Here is a 20350-nt window from a genome sequence, read left to right as displayed (position 1 = left end):
TTATTTCTGAATTTTTTCCGTGGTTATTTTGCTTTTCAGAACTCAGCAAATGGCTTGAACCTTTGGAGAAACTGCGATTTGAAATAAACTGCATTCCGAGTCTAATTGAATATATTAAACAGGTCAGTGAAAGTTTTTTGATTTTGACCTGTTTCATTGTCTTAATCAGTTCCTTCGATGAAGGAATGACTGTGATAATGGAAATCTTTTCTTAGCTCAGCTCACTCAGAGCATGATGTGTTGGGTCTTTCACTACTACACAGTGTAGTATATCTCTACACTGGTCTGATTGAGGTAAATACACAAAAGAAATATCTCATTGTGCCCTGCAGTCAGCAAGCTAGATGCATGTTGCTGCAGGTAAGAGTGGAAATCCTGGCGCAGGTATCATGATCCAAATTTCATCGTTTCACATGAGACAACGGCCTCTGGCAGCAAACCCTCAAGATGTGCATATTTTCACGGACACTAATCATTTTTATGTATTGGATGTAAAATAGTATAGAATACGCCAGCTGCTTTTTTTGAAGGGCTGAATTCTTTATTTTAGTGTTCTCATCTCCGCTGATAAGTTTGATACAAACTCAGTAAATGTTTTAGGCAACACCATATCAGGCTCAGAAACACATGAGCGGGGAATGAAATATGGTTTTGAAATATTTTTCTACAAATTCAGAATTTTGAAGCAAAAGAAAAAAAATATCTTAAGTAAAACATAAAAACATTTTCTCCCCCTCACTGAGACTCTAGTCACGGGAAAACAAAATAAGAGCAGTTTCAACATAAGCACTTTTAATGTGTTTTGTAGAGGAACAGTTATTTATTAGCATTCTTTGCAGCTGAGAGGTTACCTCGATTTGTTCTAACTGTCCTTTTTTTCATGCGGAAGAATATCCACAGTCGTACAATGAGAAGTTAAAGTTGATTTTCTTCTCTCCTAGAACCTGGAGAACCTGATAACTCAGGAAGGGGCCGGGGTCATGACAGCTCTCCGCATTCTGTGTCATATTGCCTGCCCTCCCCCTGCCGTTGAAGGTGAGACACCAGAGCTCTTGGGGGGTTCACGGCTTTGCTTCTTTGCTTGAAATTAAATTCAAGTACAGTGCGCAGTTGTGCACTTGTGAACTTGTCGATACAAATCCCCGTCACAGTGATACACACAACGGCACCCCTGCTAACTAACAGTTGAGAAACAAACTGTGGTGGGAGAAAGATGCAGTAGAGATTGTGTATTAAAGTCCTCTTCACGTACGCCTTTGAGAACTTTGTGAATTATGACGAACCTTGTGAAACCCTGTGTATCAGCACTCGAGATGAAGTCCCGGTCTACACAGTGGTTTTCAAAATTCGACAGAGAGTGTGAAAATGAATTGGCCAACTTAAATTGATATGTATATGTGTTTTTTAAGGGAAATGATGGTAGCATCAAAATGACACCTGACATAAAACAAGGTTTGTCAGTCAGCACCACTTTGCCTCTCTTGCCTGTTTCGAAGGTCAACAGAAGGACCTGAAGTGGAACCTCGCGGTCATTCAGCTGTTCTCTGCCGAGGGGATGGACACCTTCATCAAGGTCCTGCAGAAGCTGAGCTGCATCCTGCTGCAGCCCTGGCGTCTCCATGGCAACATGGGCACCAGCCTGCAGCGCGTCATGATCGTCTCGGTGGCCTGCAGCACCCTCCGGCTGCTCAAGTGCATGCTGACGGAGCTGCTGCGGGGCGGCTCCTTCGAGTTCAAGGACACGCGCGTGCCCTCCACGCTGGTCGCGCTGCACATGATCCTCTGCTCCGTGCCCGTCTCGGGCCGCCTGGACCCCGAGGAGCAGAAAATACAGAGCGACATCATCGCCATCCTGCTCACCTTCACGCAGGGGGTCAATGAGCAGGCCACGGACACGGAGGAGACGCTGGCCAACAACACCTGGTCGCTGATGCTGAAGGAGGTGCTCTCTTCTGTCCTGAAGGCTCCCGAGGGGTTCTTCTCGGGTCTGGCTCTGCTGTCGGAGCTGCTGCCCCTGCCGCTGCCCATGCAGACCACACAGGTAACGCCCGCTCCTCTAGGTCGTCCTCGCCCGGCTTGTCTCGCCTAGGCGCCGCGGACTCGTGTTTTGCGAAAGGAAGAGCAGATCGGGTTTGGCAACATCATAAATACGTGTGGGGTGTTGGAATGTGCAGTCACGACACGAGCAGAGTACGTCCTGTAGTCCTCCTTTTGATTTCATGCGCTCAAATATTTCTCTTGCAGGAGCTGTTCTACCTGACCGTCTTCATGCCTATATCTGTTTTTTTTAAACATTTGATTAGAATTTATCTGTGACAGAGAGAGGGCAAAAAATCCAACTTACTTGTGTCATAGAATATACAGGCTGTTGAGGATGATGTTCATTACTTTAGTTAGACAGGCTTCCCGCCCCCCCCCATACAGTGTCGTTAAAATTACCGGGATGGTGCGGAAACTCGCTATTAAAGGATTTCTGAGAGCTGCGTCCGCAGTGCAGTTTGCGCGGATTGAAGCTCTTGAGGGACCTTGCCGATTTCCCGCGTGTGCCCCCCGGCCGTCGATGCGGGTCGCCCGGTGACCTCCGCCATTCTTTTGCGGCCCAGGCGATTGCGGCGCAGGACGTCGCCGTGGCGCTCAACACCCGGAAGCTGTGGAGCATGCACCTCCACGTCCACGCCAAGCTCCTGCAGGAGATCGTGCGCTCCGTCAGCGGGACCACCTGCCAGCCCCTGCTGCACATGCTCCGCCGCGTCTGCGTGCAGCTGTGCGACCTGGCCGCCCCCACCGCCCTGCTCATCATGCGCACCGTGCTCGACCTCGTCCTGGAGGAAACTCAAGCGTAAGAGTGCGCCCCTGTGGGGGACTTTGATTTTCCGCACGTAGAGTGGGTTAACCCGGCATCTGAAAGTAAAACACGACACCTGACTAATGACCACTTACTTAGTTTGCCAGAGGACCTACTAGAGGGGCTTGTCAAACTTCTGGTCTTGTCAAACAACCTAACTGGAGTGAGGAGTATGGAGATAAGGAGGATCTGTGCCTGTGACTAGAAGGTTGCCGGTTCAAATCCCGCAGCCGGCAGAGGAATCCTACTCTGTTGGGCCCCTGAGCAAGGCTTAACCCCAGCTGCTCCAGGGGCGCTGTACAATGGCTGACCCTGCGCTCTGACCCCCAGCTTCTCTCCCTGTCTGTGTGTCTGTGTCTCATAGAGAGCAAGCCGGGGTATGCGAAAAGATGAATTCCTAATGTAAGAAATTGTATAGGGCTAATAAAGCAACATTATCATTACATTATCGTTATCATTAGGCTGTGATCAGAATATGTGATGCTTAGCAGTTTATTTTGCAGCTGTACAGGTAGAGCCCAAAAACCGTGTCTTGCAATTTCAGGAAAGCAGGCTATGAAGGTTTAAGAGAAGCAGAGTAGGGTAAGGTCGTTGTGAAATCAGCAGAGAACAGATGACAACAGTTTCATGTTTTTCTTGCTTTCAGTACAGAAGGGATTTATCCCACAAATCAATTTAAAAAAATCAAAGGAGCAGCTCAAATGGTTTAATAAATCGCTTACAAATATAAGGGAGATAAGTCATTTTCTAAAAATATTGAATGACAGCAAACTTGTTAAAAAAGTTATTTGTAAGCTCTGGTAAGAAAAGGCTATTCCGAAGGCAGAAATAAAAAAAGAAAAAAGAGTACTGCAGCGAAATCTATAATACATCGTCTTGAGAACTGCAACAGCAAAAGAATAGTGAAGGATGCAGTATTATGTCAAGCGTGACAATGGGAAGCTTTTAGACAATGACTTTGCTGTTATGTTAAATGAATATTTCACTAAGGTTTTTACCAAGGACGAAATTGACAAAATGCCCCTGCCTGAGGAAAGAAAGTTCTACATTGTATACTGTTATCGTAGGAGGCAGAGGTGCTACAAGTATTCTATTAATTGTACGTAAGGAAACAAGATATTATTCTTGGGCTGCTAACAAAACTTTTTCAGCAGGCCCTCAAGACGGGTATAAGAGCCATTGACGAGAATATTGCTAATATAGTATCTGTCCATTAAAAGGACAACAAAAGGCAGCCATGTAATTATAGACCAATATGTTCTACACTGCTAAAAAATGCACATTTTATTCAAAGAAGGCTAGTGGGCGTGATTCAGATGCTGAAACATATTTAACTGCTCCAACACCCCTTTGTATAGCTTAGTTTCACATACTCTGATATTGTATTCATGTGTTCCTTTAGAAAACAGAATAGCCAGTTAACTGTGCAACATTTTTGCTAATGTTTGTTCGTTGTGCATTTTAGGAGTTTGTGGTTCAACTGTACAGCCTTGCTTGCAGTTGCACATCTTTAATCAAAAGTTTGGGCAGAGATTTGGAAGTGTAGGAAGGCTTTTGTGTGTGAGCTACGATCCCATCAATTGACAAACGAGCAGCTGCAGCTATTTTTTTACCATTGTAGTGGATCGAGTAGGTTATATTCGATTCTGGCTTTACATTTAACCCACATGTACAGCATACTGTCAAAACATCTTTTTTTCACCTTAGAAATATCGCAAGACTACGCCCTATGCTATCATTAACTGTGGCTGAAAAGCTGATCAACATATTTGTATTCTCTCAAATTGACTGCTGCAATGCTCTACTCCCAGGGGTATCTAAATCTACTCTGAACAAGCTGCAGTATGTCCAAAATTCAGCAGCCAGAATCCTGACCAGGTCTAGTGCAAGTGTTCACATTACTCCTATCCTGGAGTCCTTGCACTGGCTTCCGGTCAAATTCCGCGTAAACTTTAAAATCCTCATGCTCACCTATAAGGCTTTACATGGCTTGGCACCTCAATACCTGTCTGAACTTTTAGCGCCCTACTCCCCACCTCGCAACCTCCGCTCTTCAAATTCTGCCCTCCTTACTGTCCCCCAAGCCCGTCTACATTGTATGGGCGACAGGGCCTTCTCCTGCTATGCCCCCAAGCTCTGGAACTCTTTGCCCAAGGATATCAGAGAGTCACCTTCTCTAAACTCCTTCAAACCCAGACTCAAAACCTTCTTCTTCAGAAAAGCCTTTACTGAACTGGTTCCATTCTTCACCCCTCTGCTCTTCTTAATACCACCTTCCACGGTCTCCTCTATTGTTATTGTTGTATTGTTGTCATTATAATTGTGTCCTATCTTGTGAAATCTTCTTATTTATTGTTGTAGTCTTCTTATTTATTGTTATTGTCATCCTGTAAAGCGCTTTGAGAAGCCACCTTTAAAGGCGCTATATAAAATAAAGTTTATTATTATTATTATTATTATTATTATTTATTCCACACGAGGGATGTTTGTGGTGTTCCTGCAGCCCCCCTGAAGGGAAGGAGAAGCCCTGTACAGCTCAGACCACTCGTCTCTTCGCCTTCCTGGAGTCTTTGGCCTCTCACCGTGCCTGCAAAGTCACCGTTCTTCACCTCCTGAGCGGAGCCAGTAAAGGGGACGAGAAATCTCCCGAGCTGTTCCCCAGCATTCTGGGCCTGCTGCAGCCCACTGGAGACGGCAATATCCACCAGCAGCACTGCGCGGAGCTGATCGCATCTTTCATCCAGTCCCTCTGTGACCAGGTACTCCAGCTTGCAGCCCGACACAGACTGGGTTCTTACCTGCCGTTCACTGCACGGCACTGCACGTGTTGGATCTAAGAGTAATGTGCTCTTCAGTAGATAAAAAGAAGAAACACAGTTTGTGAACATCCTCTCACTAAATTTGAAGTCAATTAAAATTGCATTGGAATAAATGAAGAAGCTGCCTTATCTTCCTAGAAGTTTAGACCTTCTGTATTCCGCTCGGAAGATCTTTTTTCCTGATACTGTATGTCGGAACAGAATGAATCGGAACGAATGTAGATCAGTGTGCATGGCGCATGCTAGTTTTCAGTTCGGTGGTTTAAAAGGCACCATGACTGTGCAGCTGGTTCCACTTCGGCTGCCTTCTAAGGAGTTCCCGAAGGAGAATGCATTAATCTGTTTTGAACAGGCTTGCGTTGTGTGCAGGACTTCTTTTCTACCATTGCTTAGTCTAGACAGTCCATTTAAACCCAACAGAAAAGAAAATGTCCAGGTGGAGATTGTTTGGAGAGCCTAGCAGTGAGACATTGCACCTGATGTTTATCCATTTCTTTATTCTTCTGTGTGGCTAATAGTCACATTTCCTTTGTTTCTTTATTTTCTTGGAGATATTTAAAAGACTGATCTGTGTTTTGAGGTACACAGCAGGGATGAACTCTGTGCAAGAGCATTGCCACCAAAGTAAATGGGCACTTTCTGTTCTATTTCTTCATTTTAAAACTACTGTCTTCAAGGTTTATAAAATGTGTTTTGTTTCCAGATTTCTATTATAAAGGGAATTTTATGACCTGTCTTCAGGAGCTGTTCCTAAATGAAATCCAGGGATGTGGTTCACTGACGCTCTTGTCTATTGTGGTTAATTCTGACAGGACCAGCCAGTTATGCATTTCTGAGTAATTTTCCTTGATGATAAAGAGAAATGAAAGGGATTGGGGAGGGCTGAGAAGTTCAAGCCATGCCTCAAGGGTAGCAGTCTTTTTAATATAGTGTTAAATGTCTTATTTTGTCTGAACACTTAAATAACAGTATTAACTAAAGATAAGTAGGATTTGACAAATGTAATGCCCCTTTCAGACATTTAAATGTATCCGTTGATTAGTTCATTTGACTCCTGAAGCCTTCTGCATTCATTCTTCTGGAGACCTGAGGTGTACAGCTTTATTCTAGGTCTGTCACTCTGCTGTGAATCCCTGTCTTATCTGCTTGCTTGTCTGGACTTGCACCACCGACAGTCCTTTTGTTAAGTAAAAGCTGGGATCAACTAATATTAGGGGAGCTCAGAGTTCAAAACGGGCAGGAGGTGGGGGATATTTAGTATGAAGTTTTTTTTTTTGCCAAGCAGTCTCGGGTTACATAATCTCTTCTGGGTTTTGCATTGACAGGGCATTTGCTCATGTACCTAAGTTACAATACACATAAATATGGCTTCTAGATTTTTTAAAAAACATTTTTATATTTCAAATTCATGTTATAACTAACGGGCGGCATGGTGGCGCAGGTGTCAGCATTGCTCCTTCTCCGTGCTGGGGCCCCGAGTTCAGTTCCCGACCTGAGGTGCTGTCTGAGTGGAGAGGAGGATGTCCTCCCTGTGTTTGTGTTGCTTTCCTCCAGGCGCTCTGGTTTCCTCCCACAGTCAAAGAACATACCAGGAGGTTAATTAGCTTCTGGGAAAATTTGCACTGGTGGGGGTGTGAGTGTGTTTGTGTCCCTGTGTGCCCTGCGATGGCCTGGCAGCCCTTTGCTTGTGCCCGTTGCTTGCCAGGATAGGCCCCGGCTCTCCTGCGTCCCTCTGCTGGATTGAAGCAGTTAGAAGATGGATGAATGGGAGTTAATGTTAACCTGGGATGCCTAACTTCAGAGAAATTTAAGTAGGTGCATTGATAATTTGTATAGCGGCTGCAGAATTACAATTTAGAAATGGATGTGCCAGCTATACTTTTTATAGCGTTTTGAACAACCTATCTTCTGAAAATTACACTAGAGTTAGGTGAATGGTCAGGGTTAGGGTTTTGTCTCTGGAATGTAGTTAATCTACAGTAGAAATTGGCAATATTAATAATAATTTGTACGCTTATATAGTGCTTTCCTGGAAACTCCATTCAAAGCGCTTTACAGGTAATGGGGATCCCCTCCACCACCACCAATGTGCAGCCCCTACCTGGATGATGTATTGGCAGCCATAGTGCACCAGTACGCTCCCCAGACACCAGCTATCTGTGTGGAGGGGAGCAGAGTGATGAAGCCAATTCATAGATGGGGATTATTAGGAGGCCGTGATTGGTAAAGGCCAGGGGGAAGTTTGGCCAGGACACTGGGGTAACACGCCTACTCTTTTTGAGAAACACCCTTGGATTTTTAATAACCACGGAGACTCAGGACCTCGGTTTTATATTTTAGCCTAAGAACAGTGCCTTTTTACAGTATACGCATTTAAAACTGAGAAAAGGGGGCACTTTACCCAAAGGGTTGTGGGAGCATGGAACAGGCATCTTAGCTCTGTTGTTGAAGTTGATACCATAGCTTCTTTGATAAAATGGCTGTATGAGATCAGTTAGCTACATTCTTCTACAAACAGGCCGGTTGGGCCGAATGGCCTTCTTCCTCTTGTAACCTTTCTGATTTTCCTCTTCCCCTGTTCCTGTTGGGCTTCAGGACATCGCACTGATAGTGAACACCTCTTCAGAAGGCTCTGTCTCTGAAGCAGAGCAGCTGGCCAATGCCCTGCCCTCCAAGGAGCTGCTCTCTGCCATGTGTGACGCGATGCTGGAAGCTCTGGGCAACACGGACAGCAGCTACACTGTGGTCCTCACCTGCATCAGGACCATGATGTTCTTAACAGAGCACGACTACGGCTTCTTCCACTTAAAAAAGTAAGACCGGATTTTCAGTCCGGATGTGATTTTTATTTTTAGCCTTGCACAGAACCTAGTGATTGTAGTATTTTTCCAAACAGGCGGAACTGCTGTCCCATCGCCGTGTTTTATTTTACATTATGGCTGGCAAAACCTTAGGGATCCTTTGCAACGCAAGGTGTTATTTGTAGGAGCAAATATTATTGGCAGGAATGTTTAAAAACGAGTGTGTTTTGTTGTTAAATCTCTCATTTGTTGTAGAAGAAGGAATATGTTCCTAATGGCTATTGGATTTTGTTATAGAAGAGGTTTGAGGAAGTACTTGAAGTACTTGAGGAAGTAGGCTACAAAGGAACAGGAAAAGGTTCATTCCTCGCTGAAGGGTAAGGAAAAGAGACGCAACGTTTGGGACTCCTGAAGAAGGCTCCACAGCCGATACATTGCGTCTTTTCCTTTCAGCATGGAATAAACCTTTACCTGTATCTTGAATAGAAGTAATGCTTTTTTTCTTTAATGTGGATTTATTAAGCATGCGATGAATGACAGCATCAGGGAACTCCTTTATTCTTGAAGGCACCTTGACTGAAATTCATGTAAAAGAGCTGGAAATGACAATAGTGTATTTGTATTCTGGTAGGCTGTAACCTCCAATTCTCTGCATAATATTCAACAAAAGTAGCTTTACCTGAAATTCAATGAATTACGGCCTGCAGAGATATTGTTTCAATGCTATGAAAACATGCAAGCTTCCACTTAACTAAATTGTTCCTGCCCAAAAACATTTTTTAAAGCAAGCTTGTGTTATGTTTTAGAATGCGATATATTTCTATCCCTGAAAAACAGTGGAGATAAATATAGTTTTGTGGTCCTTACACAAAGATCCCTTGTATATTAACAGTTGAGACATTTTTGCTTATTAGGAATTCATCAACAAACTCAGTAGTGAGGTTAGTTGTGTAAGATTGTTTGTGCTGTGACTAAATAAATTGATATTCAGGAGACTTATAGGCGTGTAAAAGTATTTTCTTCCTACATGTTTGCATGTACTAGCAGTTATTTAGCAGTTTCTGTGCCAATTCTGATGAGGGCTTGTAGCAACGCTGTATTAATATACATGATAATGTGGTTGGAGCTGAATATTTTGCCTGAATGGTTCTTCTGAAGATTATTTCAGTGATTGGTAACATCAGTAACACCATCACTGTGCACTGGTGATTTAGGGGCAGCACTGGAAGTTGCTCCCCTCCTTTTCACTGCTAAGAAGCTAACATAAGGATGCCAAAAGTTTTAAGATCAGAGTTCAGTAATTTACTGTTTTTGTAATGTCTAATCCTCGCAACTGAGCTTTAGACAAGCTCCCACAGCCTCTGTTTTGCCCCTGGGGTGGTGTGGATGAATGGTATGTGCAGTCAAGATAGACTTGTTTTTAGTAAAAGAGAGTAAATTGCCTGTAATAATTAATATTTCCTCCTCTCTTCAATATTGTCTTCCTTTTCAGTTAATTTTTATTTATATTTTTAATTAAATTTAGTATTTTGTTTCCTGTGGCAAGATTCAGAAACCTTTCATTTGTGGTCCAGACAGTTGATCAAATTAAACAAAACAAAATTCATGGTCTGATTTAAATTATTTTGTATGGGGAGCCCATTTATAAGAGTTTTACCTCAGTTCTGTTTTGATGACACATTGTTTGATGCTGGATTGAGCTGACTCTGCTTTTTCTTCACTGATCCAGCGCTCTTAAGAAACACAGCACTGCCCTGTGCGGACTGATCAAAAGGGTGATCTTCGCCTTCAACAAGGAGTCTGCTGAGCTGGTGTCCGTTCTGCTGGACTTCCTCAGACAGATCTTAAACACTGACTCGCTGGTAATTTACTGTGGAAATAACATTGTTTCAGCGGTGTAGGGTTCTTCTCAAGATTTTCAGACAATTTCGGAAATGTGTATATTTTAGGATCTAGATGGCAAACAAAATTATCTTTCTCAAATCAAAGTGTGATGGATTTGTTTAATGACCCTTATTTTCTGGTCAGTGCCATTTTATAGTTAAGCAGAGGATTAGAAGTCATTATTTTCAGAAAGCGTCCCCCTGCGTTGTCATGTATGTATGCATGTAGTTTAACAGCAGCTGTTGTGACACTGTGTCTTTGAAGTTTAAATTTGTGTTCTTGGGCGCCTTGTAAAAAAAAAAAAACTGCTTCATTGATTTAGAATAGAAGTAGAGCTCCTGGTGAGGGGTGGAGTTCCAAGTTGTTGAGTGCCAGGCAAGGGGTGGGGCTTCTTGTGAGGGGTGGAGTTCCTAGTGATTTGTTGAGAGCCAGGTAAGGGGTGGAGCTCCTGGTGAGTGATGGAGTTCCTAGTGATTTGTTGAGAGCCAGGTAAGGGGTGGAGCTCCTGGTGGGGGGTGGGAAACCAGGCAAGGGGTGGAGCATAAGGAGACGGGTGGAGATTCTGGTGAGGGGTGGAGTTCCTAGTTGCCAGTCAAGGGGTGCGGCTTCTTGTGAGGGGTGGAGTTCCTAGTGATTTGTTGAGAGCCAGGTAAGGGGTGGAGCTCCAGCTGGGGGATGAGGCGCCAGGCGAGAGTGGTGGAGCTCCTGGTGTAGTGACTGCTGTGCTGTGCGTATTGTGCAGGGCTGCTGCGGGGATGAAGGCCCAACCCCCATGGATGTTGATGGGAACAGCCCACCCCGCTCGCTGGCTCTCAGTGCTGCTGAGATGAAGCAGCTCCTGCAGTGGAAGGAAGATTCACAGGATCACCTGCTGCATGAGCTGGAGAAAGAAATCACGGTAACCAGAGTCCCTTCAAAGCATTTGTGCCATTGGTTTAGGCCTAATTCATAACACGCATTTGGTAACATCAGCATGATTGTTCATGGTCTTTTCTGCTTGGCAATTTGAAGGAAACGTCAAGGACTGCAAACTAAAAACTAACAACAGATTCTGAACAATCTAGCAGGTAGACAGAAAACATTATTCTGTATTTAGTCCTATACTTCAATCCTTGCATGAAGACATTTAAAGACCTTTCTATTTTTTTTTTTCTTCTGTAATGGTGGAATCCATTTTTTTTTGACGATAGTTATTTTTTATGCTTTTTATTGAAGTTAAGATTAAACGTTTCCTCGTTCAGTTCTGATCACTCAACCACAAAAATAACAACTGCAGCAAATCCCAATATATAGAGGTGAAACATTATTCAAATATAATTTCCTAAATAAACATCCTTGATTTTATAAGTTCCACATTCGTTTCCGTGTTTCAAGTTTTGAAACACTTCCACACTTTTTTAAGTTAAGAATATGTGATCAGTCAAGTAAAATTCAAGTTTATTAGAACCTGTTCTGCATTTCTTTCCTGCAATTGCATTTAAAAATAAAGCTGTGCTGTAACATCCGCTTTTAATTTCTTTTGAAGATGTATCAAAACCTGCACTGATTTCAGTCTGTTCTGATTAAAAATTATTGTTCCTTTAAAACTAATATGTGAAAACATGAGCAGTACATAATGACTAGTATGACACTTATTAGAAGACCTTTTTGATTACCTGCTGCCTGTCTACATATGCTTCTGCTGGGTACATTGCAACAGGTGCAAGGCAGGGTACACCCTGGATGGGAAGCCAGTGCATCACAGGGCAGACACGCACACACTCACACCAGGGCCAGTTTTCCTGGAAGCCAATTAGCCTTCCAGCATGTCTTTGGATTGTAGGAATACACCCACACGAACACAGGGAGAACAAAAACCTAACCAAAAACTTAACCAAGGGGTCGCATGCTGCTGAGTATGTTCTTTAAAGTCACTACACACTTTTTTTCCTCCATTTATCTTCTTGTCACACCCCTTTCATTGCTGATGATAATACTTGAAATTCAAAGTTTTTGTCATTTGCATTTTGATCTTAAACTGAGGCTTTCTCCAGTAGTCCTTACGTATATTTTTTTGGTAAAAAACAGGAATATTCTAAAGACGACGACAACCTTGAGACTTTACTGGAGAATGTGGTTGGACTTAGGCAGACACTGGAAAGCGCTGTCGAATCTACCTCTTCAAACGAGCAAGAGACTGAGCCCAACCTGCCTGCTCCAGAGAGCCTGCCCGTTCAGTTCAATAATAGGTAATGACAAAGGGTCTCGCTGCTTTGTTTAGAGGAATATTTCAATAGTATTTCCCTTAAAAAACTAAAGCGTATCTCAGCAGGAAAAGCACAAACAGCAGTCAAAATGTCATCAGTATCGCCTAATTGTGTAACATGCAATGGTCATCATGCTCCTTAGAAAAATGTTTCAGTCATTCCCTCATTTCCCAATTTTTTTTAATAGATTTGCAAAAGCTAAAAGTACATTTTTTATAGTGGGTTGTCCTTAAATTGGTTTAATGATAACATCGACAGGGCCCAAAAAAGCCTTTCTTATTTGAAAGTTTTCTGTAATCCAAGGTAAATAAATAAGAGCTTAAGAAATATACAGCAACAGCATGCTTTTAGTCTGGTATGATATGGTACCTTATCTTTTCATTTTTGGCACATTTATTTGGTGCTTCTATCTGTTCCTCTTATTTGTTTTAAGTTGTGGCTTGTCACACATAATCAGTTTTGTCTTTTGCATTCTGCACGGCTCGTTAGCTAAGAACACCAGAGTGTGGTGGGTTAGTGGAATCTTGGCCTGGTTTCAGTAATCCAGTACACAGTCAGGCATGCATGCTGATGGGATCTGAAGTCAAAGACAGAGAAAGGGGTAAGTCTGAGGGGTTAAACTGACCTCTGTTTCATTTCTAGGACGGTATATGTCCTGTCTGATGTGTTTGATGATCAGCTGAAGGCACTGTGGTTCTCCCCCTTCCAGACAGAAGATATTGACACTGACCTCGACATGGTAAGTCACAATCAGCCACTCACAGCCTACTGACGTCCGAACAAACATCAGAATATGTGCATCTCAAAGGAACATATCAGGAGTCTAGGGATGTTGATGGGTCAAAGACTTGAAGCAGTCATTGCATGTGTGGTGTATGTGACCAAATATTAACTTCACGCTAGTTGAATTTACACTGCTTGTGCTCACCTGAAAGTGGAAGATACAACACAACAAAATGACATTATTCTGATGTAGCTAAATATGTGTACAATATAATAGCCCGAAACAAAAGCTGACCTTTTTTTAATTCATCCAGTGCAAAAGTGACCAATTTCACTTCACTGTCCCAATACGTATGCTTTTCCCCTGTATATTTTATGCCTTTGTTCATCAGTTCACCAGTGCCACAAAGGCCCTGGTTTTGCAATGAAATACCCGGGTCCACCCAGAATACAGCCTTAACATTCTAGCCACATAACATCATCATCATCATCATAATAGTTTTCCTGCATGTAGACAGGGTGATGGCGGGTAATGGGGACTCTGCTCCCCCTCACCTGTGTGCAGTATATCTGAGCCTTGCTGGGAGTGAAGCCGGCGGTGGGCGTGGCTCTCAGTCTCCTGTCCTGCAGGTGTCAGTCACAGGCACCAGCCGCTCAGGAGGAGAAGGATGGCAGATTCTCCTCTTGAATGGCGCAGTATAAAGAAACGGGCATTTTTTTAATCGATCAACACGTCCTGAAAAATTAGAGATTCTTTATAAATTGCAACCAGAACCACATTATTTCTGCCATTATGTTAAATTATTACAGTTTACTATTGCTGTCACTACTGTTAGATGCTATTTGTAGGATAATCCAAACAGAATTGGTTTCATTATTATTATTTCATTTACAATATTACTGTGTAGTTATATAGTACTTTCACAGTGCGGGGAAGCCATTGGAGAGTTTAATTAGGTGAAAAGGTGGAATCTTAGGCATAAAAATACTGAAAACACCTGAGATTTCTTCTTCAGTTTCGGATTTGCTACACCTCTTTATAAGATTCTGAACGTGAAGAAAAAATCAGTCCCAAGTTAGTTTCAGTTCAGTAACTTTTATTCATTGTGAATGTTTACTGATACACAGAAATGTGTCTTGTTTAATGCAAATCTTCACTTCAGGGCAGGAGGGAGCTGTTCAGCCCATTTAGCAGTCTGACAGTGAGCTAATTTGATCGAAAGACCTCCTCCATTCCGATCTCGGAAGAAGCCAGGAAATTGGCTTCAACAATATGACTGGGTAGCTGGTAGCTGGGGTGCTTCCTGCAGTGTGCACTGACTGTACATGTTGGCGCCACCTTTGCCCTCTGTGTTGTGTTTCACTGAAGAAGCCCAAAGGGACTGACTTTGCTGCTGCCTTGGAGGATTTTGATTACTTGGTTCAGTATTCAAGTTTGGATTTGAGGGCAAACAAGTGGGAAATGTATTTCATCCTGCAGCTTTGATAATCTACTGTAACAAATGAAATCTAGACCAAGGCTGGTTATGTAAGAGTGAGAGATTTGATTAATTCATCTACTTTTGCTGATCAGAAATATTTAATGATCATACCGATGACTTCTTTAAAAGGCAGATGATAATAATCCCTGGGTACATGCGAAGATGCAGGATTATTGTAGGTGAGAAAACGCGTATAACCCATGGAGAAGAAGCGAAGATCATTCAGGAGGCTCGAGAGATGACCAATCCAAAGCCGAGAGTTTAGCTAGCTGGGGCCCTTTCTCCCTTGCATGCAATTCAAGACGCTTGGCTAGCTTGTTCAGTGTCGGTGAGCTCAAGTGTGCCGGGCCGTCCTGGCTGAGCTTGGGTGAGTGAAAGAGGCAGTAGGAACCGGGGCTCCTTCAGCGGTGAGTCTTGGGTGCCTTCGCGTCAGGAGGTGTGGCCCGAAGTGAGCCCCCTGCTGCAGGAGGGTCTGCTCCTGACTGCTTGCTCTCGCAATGGCGCAGGTGAAGGTGGACTTGGTGGGCCTTTCCGAAGAGTGCTGCCCCGATTTCGACCTGAAGGCGGAGCTGGAGAAGTCCTTCCTGATGGAGCCCTCCTCCCCCGGGCGGACGAAGCCCCCCAAGGGCTTCAAGCTCGGCAAGCACAAACACGAGACCTTCATCACCTCCAGGTATGACCCCGCGAGAGACGCTGCTAACGGAGTGTCGCTTTCTGCTTTCGAAATTGATATGTGATCTTCCGCAAGACTGTCCAATCTGTAAATTGCTCTGCTTCGTGATGTTTTATGTTCTTACACCGTCAGGATGTGTCCAAATCAATTCCAGAGGGTACTGTATGTGACTAGAAATAGACTTGCAATGTGGACACCCATTGCTTTCAGGGTGTGAGGAAAAGCTAAGACTGGAACGACATTCCCACTTAATCTGCTTAAAATTGATCATTCATTTGGATTTCATGAAATCCTGTTACAGATAACTGTAACAGGAGATTATTAGTGACTCTTTTAACTGTTCAATTCTTCTTTCATTAATAAAAAGTTAAGCAAGTCCTGTTATTGGTGTGCACTGAATGTTGGCACATTTAGCTCAAAGATATCTTGCTCTGGGGCAGCAAAGGTGTTGCAGTAGTTAGCATTGCTGCCTTGCAGCACTGTGGTCCTGGGTTCAATTCCAGACGTGGGATTGTATGTTTGCATGCGTTTCCTCCTGGATCTCTGGTTTCCTCCCACAGTCCAAAGAGATGCTGGTGGGTTAATTGGCTTTTGGGAAAATTGGCCCTGTAGTGTGTGAGTTTGTGTGTGCCCTGCGATGGACTGGCATCCCATCCAGGGTGTACCCTGCCTTGTGCCTTTTGCTTGCTGTGATAGGCTCTGGCTGCCCGGCAACCCTTTATTGGGTAAAAATGTGTTGGTTAGAAGATGCATAGAAGAATATCTTAACACCGATCAGTGGGAGTACGCTTTCAATATCGTGCACTCTCCATGAATATGATTCGTCCCCCCCCTGTAAAAGTCTGATCTTTGGCGAGGCTCTCTTTCCTCACACCTCTCCCCTCTCCCCCCAGCGGGAAGTCCGAGTACATTGAACCCGCCAAGAGGGCCCACATCATGGCCCTCCCGAGGGGCCGAGGCAGGGGGGTCTTCGGGCAGCTGTGCCGGCCGCACGACATCTTCCGGCAGAGGAAGCAGAACACCAGCCGGCCTCCCTCCATGCACGTGGACGACTTTGTGGCCGCGGAGATCAAGGACATCGGGCCGCTCACGGGCCTGCTGCAGGCCAAGAGGACGCCCAAGGGCTCCCCGAAGGTGCCGGCGCGGGGGCTGTTCGCCGGGAGCAGAGGTGGCCGGGGGGCCTTCCACAGCCAGACCCGCTTCTTCACCCCTCCGGCTCCCAAAGGTGAGTTCCTGCCCCGCCTCTGCGCCGTCCCCCACCTCGGAACGGGACAGCGTCGAAACAGACGTGCAGAGGAGTGGGGCTAAGACGTGTACACATGGCTTTCTCTCTCTCTCTTTTCTCTCTACTAAGCCTGACCCGTTTTTCTCCATTAAATGACTAAAAGGTCTATATGTGTTGCATACTTGTCTGAGAAATGTGGATGGGTAATTCCTAACACATTCCTAATGACTCTAGACCTCCTGACCCAGCTTTGTTTTACATGTCTTTCTTGGCAAAAGTAGCCTCTGCCAACTCTGAGAACCGCTGGGCCGGTTCATCTAGTTGCCAGCCACGGCACCTTATCGAGTGCAGTATGTGATTGCTGCTGTGGCAGCTGGTTCTCCTTGGCTGATTGATTTAGCCCTATAGGCCTCTGTGTTCCAGGCAATTATAACCGCAGGGAAGGAGGCCGAGGGTCCAGCTGGAGTGCCCAGGTGGCGCCTGTGACGCACAGAGGGACGTACAGTGAGGCCAGGGGTGGCCAGAGCAACTTCGCTAGAGGACCTCTTCCATCTAGGCAACCCTCAGCAGGTATGCACACTGTCTGTTTCGTCCTTTTCGGAAAGGCTGGGAGTCCTTCTGGTATCTCGGGATCAGTGTTTCGCCTGCTTTAGAGATAGACGGTCTCTGCGCATTTCCAAGCACAACATGGGCATATGAATATCTGAAGAGGTTTTTCTTAACATCTCTGTTAATCTTGATGTAGCTGGCTAGGCTGTGCGAGGCTGCTGCCCTTTAAGTCTGGGAAATGTGCCTGCAGACTTCTGTGTTGCACCAAAGTATAGGAATATTTTCCTTCTGTGGTCCGATCCCATCTTACAGCTCTGTGATCATCTCCTTGATCCCTGTAACATGCCTTTATAACTGTACATCATTTCATTAGCAGCATTTTAGATTTTTCACGTAAAAGACTGAAAGGTTAAACTGGAATTTGGAAAGGAAACTCCCTTGCAGTTGAAAATATACAGCCACCATGGTCGACAACATTAATAGAAGCTAAGCTTTAAACCAATTCTCTTTGTCCTTCGTGGGAATATTTAAATTCACAGGAGTCTCTCTGCACCCTTTGGGAGCAGAGGTAAATAAATTGTGCACGTTATGTAAAAAGAAGACATTGAATCATTATCTTGGAGAATCTTGTAGGCTTTTTTTCCTCGTGACCTTGATTAAAGTAGCCATGTAGGTCCTGCTTCAAAATATTAGACCTTCAACTGTTCTGACATCTTCAATATAAGTCTTCTTAGAAAAACCAAGTTCATTTCTGTCTTTTGAGTAGTGCTTCATGACAGGCGCTCCTTGTTGTGAAGCCACTTCCTGAAGATTTTCAAGTTCACTCTACAGCTTGTCAATAAAGTCGATAAAGCTGTGACCTACTGAACTGCTGCTGGGATAGTTTCTTTTGTCAGAAGTGGTTTGGTTGCTGTTTCCTGTCCAACGTTAGCTTAGTCCCGCAGTTCCTTTCGTTTCTTACAATCTTGGAGCACTCGAGGCCATCAGGTGCACCCTGCACAGCTGAGACCGGAGGAACCGGACTGGGAGGTGTATTCCAGCACTCGGAGGGAGGGGCAGCCTCCCTGCTCCCACAGTGCAAGCAGTGTCCTGGCCCTTCTTATCTGCAAGGCTGGGACAGTGTTTCTGTATTTCCAATTTGAAAAGCTTGCTGGCCCTTGGGAAAAACACCTAGTCCAGCCAATGCAGCAATTTGGTGACACAAATTTATTTTAATTGGACAGAATGACAGCTGAAGTCACAGAAAGCTTGAAATTTTGTATTTGATAGCCAGATGTTGTGGGTTAAAACACTTTTTAAATTATTTTATTTCCTCAAATTTGCACAGATCAAAAGCTCCCAAATGGGTCTTACCCAGGAGTAGCAAGAGAACTCAAAGACTAGATCTCTCTTTTCTGTAATATGACACCGTTCAGCAAGAACAGTCTCTTGGATGAAGAGTGACACCCAATGGGCAATGTTGTGCTTAACTGTAGAAATAATCTCAACATGTATTGAAGGCTTTGCTCTGAATTTTATTGTTTTTCCTAGCTTCGCACATTTTAATATTAATTCCTTACACTTATATATCGCTTCTCTGGACACTCCACTCAAAGCGCTTTACAGTTAATGGGGTCTCCCCTCCACCACCACCAGTGTGCAGCCCCCAGCTGGGTGATGCGCCAGTACGCTCCCCACACACCAGCTCTCAGTGGGGAGGAGAACAATAGACCAAGCCAGTTCAGAGAGGGGGATTATTAGGAGGCCATGATTGGTAAAGGCCAGTGGGTGAAATTTGGCCAGTACACCGGGGTAACACCCCTACTCTTTTCGAGAAACACCCTGGGATTTTAATGACCACGGATAGTTAGCACCTCTGTTTTAATTCCAAAAGGAATGCGTCTTTTTTACAATATATTGAGCCCCATGATTTACTCTTAATTTATTTAAAAAAATGTAAAAGTCGACATTTAAAATTAGAATCTGTAGGTTTTGAAGTGTTGTTCAGTTGTGCACGTGTGCTGAAAGAGCTCTAACCATGCTGAGGACTTCTGGCTGTGCCCGGTAGTTCTCAGTGGCTACCCGTGTCGCCCGACAGGTGCCTACCGGCTGGCTCCGCGGGACCGGGCCCCTCGCGGCCGTGGGACAGGCCTGTCGTGGGTGAGCGGCGGAGGAGGGGGCGGCGGCAGCTCCCGGGGGAAGTTCAGCAGCGGGGGCGGCGGGGGCGGCCGCGGGAGGCACGTGCGCTCCTTCACCAGGTAGACTCGGACAAGGGAGGACTGCTCACTGCGGGGAACGGCGAGGCCTCCTGTGGGGACTTGTGCCACTGAAGGACCCAGGCCGATTTCTCTGCGGTGTCCGGAGACATGAAACTCTTACTTGCAGACTTAAATTCCAGTGACGTTTGTGCTTTCCTTTTTTTTTTAAAGATGCGTTGTAATTTCAAATAAAATAATGAAACTAAAGAGTGGTTCTTTTTTTCCCCCCCCCGTTTTTTCGGGATGCGGTACATGACCTCACTTTGAGAAAATACGAGTGGTGAGGGATTGGAAGTGAAAGATCAGTGTCCGAGTCAGTCTTGACCAGTCTGCTGAAACCTGTACACTGGCTCCCAACGAGAGAAGCTGGGCTGTCGTTTACAAGCGGTGCAAGCTGCACACTTAACTGAATGCTGCCAGGGTCAACTGGGCTTTCCAGAAAAGCAACATCTGGGGTGCGGCAGTTTTCAGTGTTGTCACAGAGAGGATCGGCTGTCTTACAGGGAAGTTTGCGTCTTCACGTCCTTCCACCAGGTATCGGATTTTGACGTGTTCCCCCAACCAAACAGTTTGAATGTGAAACGATCAAAAGCATCGATGAAAGCTCTTACAATGGCATTAGATTCTAAAGTGCTTGGTTGTAACTTTTTATCCGACCGACTCTGTTTGGGGATACAGTTACCGTGCGGTGCATCGCGCCATCCAGACCCCTGAGTTTCCAACCAAAAAAAATTCAGATAGGAGCAAAAAATCACTCGTCCTAAACCCGAGTTGGGCCCCAAAATCTAGCGCTGAGCATAAAAATTGTCTTGTGTGAATGCGAACCCTAAGTGACATGGGGTGTCAAGTGAGCATTTCCGTGAGCAA

The 20350-nt window shown here is 44.7% G+C and overlaps 1 protein-coding gene across 4 annotated transcripts in view; it reads left to right on the top strand.

Annotated features, from left to right (window-relative positions):
- The window catches only part of virma (vir like m6A methyltransferase associated), a 45426-nt gene extending 25736 nt beyond the window's left edge, over positions 1 to 19690 (top strand). Inside the window, exons 11-24 of one of the 4 annotated variants that reach the window (XM_088600699.1) lie at positions 40 to 122; positions 942 to 1035; positions 1497 to 2041; positions 2604 to 2839; positions 5349 to 5604; positions 8260 to 8477; positions 10195 to 10327; positions 11092 to 11247; positions 12417 to 12577; positions 13238 to 13334; positions 15306 to 15472; positions 16366 to 16697; positions 17121 to 17267; positions 19324 to 19690. In XM_088600699.1, the coding sequence (XP_088456825.1) occupies positions 40 to 122; positions 942 to 1035; positions 1497 to 2041; positions 2604 to 2839; positions 5349 to 5604; positions 8260 to 8477; positions 10195 to 10327; positions 11092 to 11247; positions 12417 to 12577; positions 13238 to 13334; positions 15306 to 15472; positions 16366 to 16697; positions 17121 to 17267; positions 19324 to 19487 (2789 nt within the window). In that variant the 3' untranslated portion in view covers positions 19488 to 19690. Of the gene's footprint in view, positions 1 to 39; positions 123 to 941; positions 1036 to 1496; positions 2042 to 2603; positions 2840 to 5348; positions 5605 to 8259; positions 8478 to 10194; positions 10328 to 11091; positions 11248 to 12416; positions 12578 to 13237; positions 13335 to 15305; positions 15473 to 16365; positions 16698 to 17105; positions 17268 to 19293 lie in introns of all 4 variants that reach the window. The other 3 variants (XM_088600697.1, XM_088600698.1, XM_088600695.1) reach the window with 3 other exon arrangements.
- Positions 19691 to 20350: the final 660 nt, after the last annotated feature.

Source organism: Lepisosteus platostomus, chromosome 12 (genome assembly GCF_059453375.1).
Source record: "Lepisosteus platostomus isolate fLepPlt1 chromosome 12, fLepPlt1.hap1, whole genome shotgun sequence".
In the NCBI taxonomy this organism is placed as follows: Eukaryota; Metazoa; Chordata; class Actinopteri; order Semionotiformes; family Lepisosteidae; genus Lepisosteus; species Lepisosteus platostomus.
Note: the sequence above shows the minus strand (reverse complement) of the source record. Positions and strands in the feature narration are given on the sequence as shown.